The sequence below is a fragment of the Triticum dicoccoides genome, chromosome 2B, assembly GCF_002162155.2.
Source record: "Triticum dicoccoides isolate Atlit2015 ecotype Zavitan chromosome 2B, WEW_v2.0, whole genome shotgun sequence".
In the NCBI taxonomy this organism is placed as follows: Eukaryota; Viridiplantae; Streptophyta; class Magnoliopsida; order Poales; family Poaceae; genus Triticum; species Triticum dicoccoides.
In genome coordinates this window covers 345974525-345983506 of record NC_041383.1, presented here as the reverse complement: position 1 = coordinate 345983506, position 8982 = coordinate 345974525, and the positions used below count along the sequence as shown (strand labels likewise).

Here is an 8982-nt window from a genome sequence, read left to right as displayed (position 1 = left end):
AATCTTCAAGATTCGGACGAATTGGCCATTGAGAAGAGAGAAGGGCAGGAAAGAGGTGAAGAAAGGGACCTGAGCATGAAGGAAAGAAGAAACCGGGGGCCAAAACTAAAGATGGAGGGGATCGACTTGGGAAGAAAGAAGGAACGAAGGAGGGCCAAATTGCAATATGGGCTGATCAACCGTGGGGTCAAAATCCCAAGATGCCTTCATCCCCAAAGGAGCCCGGCATCTCCATCTCTCACCCCCTCACCACTTCTTCTCCCACCTTCGGCCGCCGTCGCGGCCAGACCATCGTGGCGGCGCGCCTCTGGACTTCGCTGCTCCACCAGCACCTTCACCCACCAGCACCACATCATCCAGCCACCACTCCACTTCGTTGCCGCGCCTGGCGCGCCCGACCAGACGGGTGTCTGGTTCCCCGCGCCACCTGCTGCTGCTCTCTCCCTCTCCGCTGCTCCTCCCCTCGTCTCCACTTCCTCTGCTTCTCTTCTTCTTCTCCTAACCCTGCTATTGCTCTTCTTCTTCTCTCAACGCTCCTGCTGCTCCTTCTACTTGCATCCCCTTGCTGTTGTTGCCTCAACCTGCTGCTTCTTCTCCAATCCCCACGCTGCTCCTATTCCCTTTCCTTGCTGGTGTTCCTTTACTGAAGAAAACAACCTGCTGTTGTTCTTTACTTGTTGCTGACCCTGTACTTCTCTGAATCCCGAACTGCTGCTTCTCTCACTCTTTTTCTTGCAAAAAGATTGTACGACGCCTTGTTAGAATTGGTGAATTGTCCAGTATTAAAGTGGTTTAGTAATATTCTGTTGATCTGCGAGTACTAGTTTAGTGGCTTGTGTAATTTCGTTTGTGTTATCACTTGTGTAACCTGAACCTTGGTGTAGTACCTTGTGCCCATATGTGTGGCTATGTGTGTACTGTAGTTCCTACGTCAACTATGTTCATGTGAAAATATATATGTTTGTGCTGTGATATATATTTGTCCCTGTCATATTATCTTGTTTCTTTCCTTTGTTAGATGTTTGATAGTTATATATCTGTCTTTGTCATGTTATTTTACTTTTGTTTTAGTCTCTAATTTCTCCTTCCTAATAAAATATCAAAATAGAAAACTAGTACTCTCTCCTTACTGTTTGTCATTTTTATTTGTCACTGTCCTTGGTTATTTTAGGTTTATTTTCTGGCATTCATAATCTGAATTGTGTCACCTAGCTTTAGCCGAGCGTTGTTGCCGTCGCCTAGTCCCTGTGGAGAACACGACACTCGCAGTTTGGGCGTAAAAACCCCGCTGTACTTTAATTGATCATTTTGGCGCCGTTGCCGGGGACTATCGTCGAGCGATTGTGAGAATCTATAGACTAGGCTTAGTATAGTTTTTGTTTAAATTTCCAGTCAAATTTATTTCTGTGTTTCTTTTCCCTTTTTACTTTTTGTTGCTTTGGCTTATTAGGATACTAACCCTCTCACCAATGTTTGATGTTTGTGAGCGTGTGTAGGATATCTTATTATTTGTAGGCTGATTGACAGTTGCACTTGAACATATGGCTTTAGTACGTGGTCTTTGGTTGCCAAGTAGTTTGGACATGATGACAGGGCCAATTTGGCCATCTATTGAGGCCGAAAATTTTGAGTTGAGGCCTGGACTTATTGCTCTCGTCTTGCAGAATCAGTTTAGAGGATTACTCAATGAAGACCCTCATGAGCACATTAGTAATGTTCTGGAGTATGCTAATACAGTCCAGTATCATGGCGTTTCCCAAGATACTATCAAGTGTATGTTGTTCACATTCTCTCTCAGAGATGCTGCTAAGGACTGGTACTATTCTTTGCCATCAAGATCATACACTTGGGGTGATATTTCACAAGCTTTCCTGCATAGATATTTTCCACTTTACAAGCAAGCTGCAATTCGTGACCAGATCCTCAGTTTTGCGCAAGATGGTAGTGAGAGCTTGTATGCAACTTGGGAGAGATATAAGTATTTGCTTAGAAAATGTCCTAATCATGGGCAAAAGGATTGGTTAGTGCTTCAGATATTCTATAGAGGGATGACACATGCTTCAAGAGATCTTATTGATATGTCAGCTGGTGGAACAATCATGAACAAGACCGTCGAGGGTGCAATTATTCTCATTGAGAGCATTGCCTTCCACCAAATGCAATGGGGTTATGAAAGGCCTAGTTCAAATCCGAAGGTTGCAAGCCTCGTGCAATCAGAAGCTGTGTGTTCCATAAGTGAACAGAAATCATCCATGGTGCCTAATATTCAAAACCAACATGTGTCATTCCGGGGACAACAACATTTTAGAACTGAATTAGATCCTCCATATAGAAAGATTGATCTTACTTCAATTATCCTTGATGATGATTATGATATTTTTCAAGATGATGAAACTACTGCAGATCAGATGGAAACCACAGTAGCAGATCGAATACCTTATGGCAATGAAACTGTCCAGAATGAGTCAAAGTTGCAAGAAGATGTTTATGAGGAACCTACTCTGATTGATGCTAAGTTGAGACAGCAAGATATGGAGAAATTCACTTGTGTTAGTCAACTATGTGACTGGTGGAATTTAGTCGTGTCACCAATTGCCCACACTTGTGTTACAACTGTATCTGGGATATTTGTCAAGAAGAAATCTTTAGCTCCACCGGTGGTTGCCTCTATCTCAGTTAAAGAGAGTATCTCAGAGAAGAATAGTGAAGATGAGATTCCAACTCCTGCACATACATCTAAGCAAGTCGGAGACATTCCAAGGAGAGAGATACAAGAGGTTGAGTCAAATTTAGAAGAGTTGATACTTCAATATCCTGAGAAGATCCCACGTGTTGCTGAGCTGCATGACTGGTGGAAGTCATCAGTGTCATTGTTGAAACTTAGCAGTGATGGTGATGAGGAGAATATTGCTCAGAAAGACAGCGAGGTAGTGATCTCAGCACCCCTACCAGATCATGTTAGTGCATATTCTTAGATGGGGACACTTCAGACTCAATTAGGTGTTGCTGGTATTAGCACCATAGAAGATCCAGAGGAAGAGAGATCTCAACTAGAAGAAGAAATACTCGAAGACGAGGAACAAGATGATCCAGAGCTCGAACAACCAAGTGATCAAGTTGAAGATTCATCATCTACTACTCCTGAAGAAGTAGAAGAAGCTGTTGTAGTTGAAGATGAAGAACCAGAAATTCAATTGCCTATCATCATACAAGAGTGTGAGATTGCAGGTTTATCTAATCCTCTCAATGGCATGTCCCCATATGAATTGTTTGCTACTACCTTGCATTGCATGATGCCATCTGTTAAAGTAGATTTGAAAAAGTATTTGCTTGGATATGATCATATATACCCTGTTAGTGGCATTACTCACATTAGTGATGATCACAGTTACTTTCCTCGTGCTAGACCTATGCTTTATGAAACATATCATTCACATGCTAGTCTTGAGCTTAATGATAAATATCATCCTCATGTTAGTGTTGACCTTGCTGATTTCTACCATCCTAAACATGTGCTTTATAGCTATGCTTATGTAATTGGATATTCGATTGATGACTTGGAGGGTATTATCCCTACCACTTGCATTGTCTCTTTTGTTGAGAGTGCTTTCAGGTTTTTGCTTATGCACGATCCATTACATGCTGACCAGGTTCGAGGTGACATTCCTTGGGACCCTGGTGGACTCAGAGCATGGGGATGAGGAGAAGCAAGGGGGCACACACGAGGAAGGGAGAAGCTGGAGCAGGCATGAGGATAGAGAAGCAAAAGGAGAGGAGCTGCAGTTGGTGAGGTGATCGAGCGAGTGCTACTTCATTAAGACCGGTGAGCTGTTTCATGACCCATTCTGAATATCATAAATACATGCTGAATTCAATTGCTAGTTGGGTTGCTTGAGCCAGTTATTACTTGTTGTCAAGCTGAATTTCACCTTTGGCATTGTGCTTGATGTGAATTTGTGAACTTGATTTTTGAATGCCTTGTAAACTAGTGATCTACACCATGCATGCTTTGCTGAAATTAGTGAGAACTACTACTTTGGAGTGCTCAAATCCCTAGTACACTAGAAAACTTCGTCATTTTCTGCATTTACTATGATACACCTAGATCACCATGTTTAGAAGCTGAATTTGTGCCAAGTGTGTTCCCATTCAGAGCAATCACCTAACCACTATGGATTAGCATGCTATGTTCCCTGGATCGGTAGCATGTGAACCAGACATGGAGAAGTGAGTATTCCTGTTTTTTGTGCTTATGCATTGTTCATTTAAAAAAAGGTATATCTTATAATGAATAAGTCTGGTCTACCTACAGTAGCACGTCATGTTCTCGGGATCGGTGGCATGTGAAATTTGGTAGCTTGGACAGTAATAAATAAATAATAAAAATGTAATTGTCAAACCAGGTGTATACCATGTTCTCGGGATCGGTGGTATGTTCCTTTGGGGGAGACAAACAAAAAAAAACCTAACAATTGGTCGAGCCAGGTGTATACCATGTTCTCGGGATCGGTGGTATGCTCCTTTGGTGAGATCGAAAATATATTATCAAGTGCGTTCCAATTTCAATAAGTGGTTCAACCACAATGTTATATTTCCGCAAATAAGTGATTTAATTCAAGCTCCTTTTGTTCTCAGGATCATGCTCTCTTTAGGAACCTTTTGGCACAGTCAACATTTGAACTTGCTAATCTTCGTTTATCATTGCAAAAGTTTAAAATGGTCGAGATTACTAGTGTCCTATTGATATGTAGCACTCTTAACCATTAATTTTCACTAGGCAAGTCCAAATCATGCACTGTTTAGAGATCTACTTCACTTGACATTCTCTAGTCAGTTCACTGTTCATGTTCTTGCTTTTGTCATATGCCTTTGCTTGAGGACAAGCAAAGATTTAAGTGTGGGGGAACTTGATAAGCACATTTCATATATATAATTTTGGCACACAAACACACAATTTATTGTGATCCGACGATCCATTCTTGCTGTGAACTATGATATATTTGAATGAAAATCATATAAAAGATCATTTACTCGTCATTTGATTATTTTGCAGAAAAGTGCGCAAAGGCACTATAATCTCCAAGATTCGGACGAATTGGCCATTGAGAAGAGAGAAGGGCAGGAAAGAGGTGAAGAAAGGGACCTGAGCATGAAGGAAAGAAGAAACCGGGGGCCAAAACTAAAGATGGAGGGGAGCGACTTGGGAAGAAAGAAGGAAAGGAGGAGGGCCAAATTGCAATATGGGCTGATCAACCGTGGGGTCAAAATCCCTAGATGCCTTCATCCCCAAAGGAGCCCGGCATCTCCATCTCTCTCCCCCTCACCACTTCTTCTCCCACCTTCGGCCGCCATCGCGGCCAGGCCATCGTGGCGGCGCGCCTCCGGACTTTGCTGCTCCACCAGCACCTTCACCCACCAGCACCACATCATCCAGCCACCACTCCACTTCGTCGCCGCGCCTGGCGCGCCCGACCAGACACGTGTCTGGTTCCCCGCGCCACCTGTTGCTGCTCTCTCCCTCTCCGCTGCTCCTCCCCTCGTCTCCACTTCCTCTGCTTCTCTTCTTCTTCTCCTAACCCTGCTATTGCTCTTCTTCTTCTCTCAATGCTCCTGCTGCTCCTTCTACTTGCATCCCCTTGCTGTTGTTGCCTCAACCTGCCGCTTCTTCTCCAATCCCCACGCTGCTCCTATTCCCTTTCCTTGCTGGTGTTCCTTTACTGAAGAAAACAACCTACCGTTGTTCTTTACTTGTTGCTGACCTGTACTTCTCTGAATCCCGAACTGCTGCTTCTCTCACTCTTTTTCTTGCAAAAAAATTGTACGATGCCTTGTTAGAATTGGTGAATTGTCCAGTATTAAAGTGGTTTAGTAATATTCTGTTGATCTGCAAGTACTAGTTTAGTGGCTTGTGTAATTTCGTTTGTGTTGTCACTTGTGTAACCTGAACCTTGGTGTAGTACCTTGTGCCCATATGTGTGGCTATGTGTGTACTGTAGTTCCTATGTCAACTATGTTCATGTGAAAATATATATGTTTGTGCTGTGATATATATTTGTCCCTGTCATATTATCTTGTTTCTTTCCTTTGTTAGATGTTTGATAGTTATATATCTGTCTTTGTCATGTTATTTTCCTTTTGTTTTAGTCTCTAATTTCTCCTACCTAATAAAATATCAAAATAGAAAACTAGTACTCTCTCCTTACTGTTTGTCATTTTTATTTGTCACTGTCCTAGGTTATTTTAGGTTTATTTTCTGGCATTCATAATCTGAATTGTGTCACCTAGCTTTAGCCGAGCGTTGTTGCCGTCGCCTAGTCCCTGTGGAGAACACGACACTCGCAGTTTGGGCGTAAAAAACCCCGCTGTACTTTAATTGATCACACAAGTAGGCCTTATATGGGTCGGCCTGCTAATTTTTATTGGGTCGGCCTTTTTCACCGGAATGGGCCACTATTGGGCTGTGCCACATGTCGACCTATCATAGGCGCCTCCTACCCAACGGTGAGGCAACACGTGTTTTCTCCAACCAATGATAATTTTACATGTGGAAAATCCCCATTGGTCCGGGCTGTTAACGGGATATCAGATTCAAAACCGGACCCGATAGCTTAACGGTGTTCTGTTATGGTGGATGCCACGTGTCGGTCACCCTTGACGAAAGCACTTCCGTGACGCGCGATTTATCATCATGGAAGTGGACACTTCTGTGAAGATAATTTTTGGTAATGTCATGGAACACTTCTACGACAGCACATGTATGACTATCTTGATTCTGTCATAAATTGTCATGGATGTTCATGCATGACATAAAACGCGACCTATTGTGACAAACACGTATCATCATGGAAGTGTATTTTTTTGTAGTGATGGGACAAGGAATCAAAGAAGAAGAAGAAGAAGAAGAAGAAGAAGAAGAAGAAGAAGAAGAAGAAGAAGAAGAAGAAGAAGAAGAAGAAGAGGAAGGAATATGATTCTGATGACAACAACAAAAAAGAAATCGTCAAAGTCGTCTTCAAAGTCTTCATCAAAGTCTTCGTCTCACAAGAAGACCTCATCAAGTAAGGTTGGTGTATTTATTGGCAAGTAGATGGATTCAAAGGAGGAGTCTGCTACTGAGGAGGCGGAGGTGGAGTCTCAGGAGGAGTCTGATTCAGGCGTGGCAAGCCTGGCTCTATGTCGCAGGAAACCACAACCACCTATGGGACCAGGGACGCCCCTTGCTGGTTCGGCTGGGGGGAGACGTGTTGCACAAAGAGTAGACCAATGTGAGGCAGCACGACAAAGATCACACGGGAAGTTTACCCAGGTTCGGGCCACCGCTAGGCGTAAAACCCTACTCCTGGTTTTAGTGGATTGATGGTGGAAATGTGGTGGTGGAGCATAGTACACTTGCCCGGCAAGGGTTGCCTCAGGGCGGCAGCAGCTACGCGCGTATGGGGGTGTGAGTTATCGAACCTTCTAACCTCGTCTACGATTGCCAAGGGCCTCCTTTTGTAGATCAAGGGGTCACCACAATGGCAAAGTAGTCATTATGCATTGATATGATAGCAAACAGTGCTATCATAACTAACTCCGTGGGCTGACAGTGTGCATTTAATGCACCGCTCAATGTCACATCGTTGGTTGCCCGGCAGGGTGACCATCTTGTCAGCTCCATGCCTGCTTGTTCACGTCGTAAGACGGGTGTCATCTATGGGTTTTTCCTATAAGGAGAGGCTGCCATGTGGCGAATAGCTGCCACTTAATCACACCGTGGCTTGACACCACACTGATCGACGACGGGACTCATGGTGGAGTGGTTGGTGAGCTTATTTAGCCTACGCAAGTCTTGGTTTGCCCTGCCGGGACGCCTTGGTCATCTTCTTCTGGGAGTAGCCTCGTCCCTTGCCGGGCTCGCCTGCCCGGCAAAGGAGGCCTTTCTCTTGACGATATCTTGCTTCTCAGGTTTGGTCTTGGTCCCTCTGATCTGCTTGTTGGTCCTTAGAATCTCTTGGTTTCTTGTACTCTATGTTGGGTTGGTGCTTCAATCTTGATCTCGTGCTTGTGCACAGTCAGGGCAACAGATCAAGGGTTTGTTGTACCGACAGAAGCCCCAGGCCTGCCCCAAACGCACTGCCGAGCATCGTCGGGGTAGGGCCTAATAAGTGCACAAGCAGAGTTGCCGAAGAGGCTGGTCCATTGGGATCTTCTTTGCTTCTTCATTAGTCTCGATTCCGAGCTAGTTTCCGGTTTCCCCGCGCGTCGTGCGCAACATTATGGGAAAATCTCGGATCGTAGCCTGCATGGCGCTAGCATCCCACGATCATGAGGTGGAAACTGCCATCCCACTTGCTTTCGTGCTTCAGGTTCATCCGCCACGTGTCCACCATGCCTTAGGAAGGGTAGGTGGTGGATGCAAAGGGCACATGTGTTAGTGCCACGACGCGAAATCAGGTGTCGCTGGTTGGAGCAGCAGGCTGGCCTTGATTCCTTGCACCTCTGGATGGTAGGGGAGGGCGCATTGGATCAGCGGGGCAGCTGTTCTTGAGGTGAGAGGCCAGCCCCCAGCCCCGCCCCTCTATAAAAGGGGCAAGAATGGTGCCCTTCCATACGCACCTCTTTCTCTTTCTTTCTTAGTAGTCTTCCTTCACTCGCCATGGTGAGGGGCGAGGGCGCGCTGGTACTCCAATGGCAGAGACGAGGGATTCTACTCGACAGTGCATCCCTCCTCCTCCGGAGCTTGTGGTGGAAGATCCCTCCATGAGAGGAGGAGGGAGGGGGCGAGGACGAGGTCATCGTGGTGCTCGAGGGATAGGACGATGGGGTGGCGCTCTGGTTGCTCCTCCGCTGGCGGTCCCTCCCCCATGGAAGGCCACGTTGGAGACGAGCCTGAGGAATTCTTCATCAAGTTGTACAGGCCTTTGTGCGGCCATCTTCGTCTTCCTACCCCGTTCGCTCGAGAAATGGAGCTTGATCCGCTGCACGCTTTGAGGCTGCACAAGA

General features: G+C 45.2%; 1 protein-coding gene across 1 annotated transcript; it reads left to right on the top strand.

Annotated features, from left to right (window-relative positions):
- The first annotated feature begins 223 nt into the window (after nucleotides 1-223).
- On the top strand, nucleotides 224-6047 carry LOC119363669. Its single transcript, XM_037629035.1, has 2 exons — nucleotides 224-3228; nucleotides 3651-6047. The coding sequence occupies exon 1, from the start codon at nucleotides 1542-1544 to the stop codon at nucleotides 2973-2975; it is 1434 nt and encodes a 477-aa protein (XP_037484932.1). The 5' UTR covers nucleotides 224-1541; the 3' UTR covers nucleotides 2976-3228; nucleotides 3651-6047.
- The last annotated feature ends 2935 nt before the right edge of the window (nucleotides 6048-8982 follow it).

What these genes read in the sequence shown, in the direction of transcription:
- LOC119363669 (XM_037629035.1), top strand. Translation starts at nt 1,542, where the DNA reads ATGGCTTTAGTACGTGGTCTTTGGTTGCCAAGTAGTTTGGACATGATG.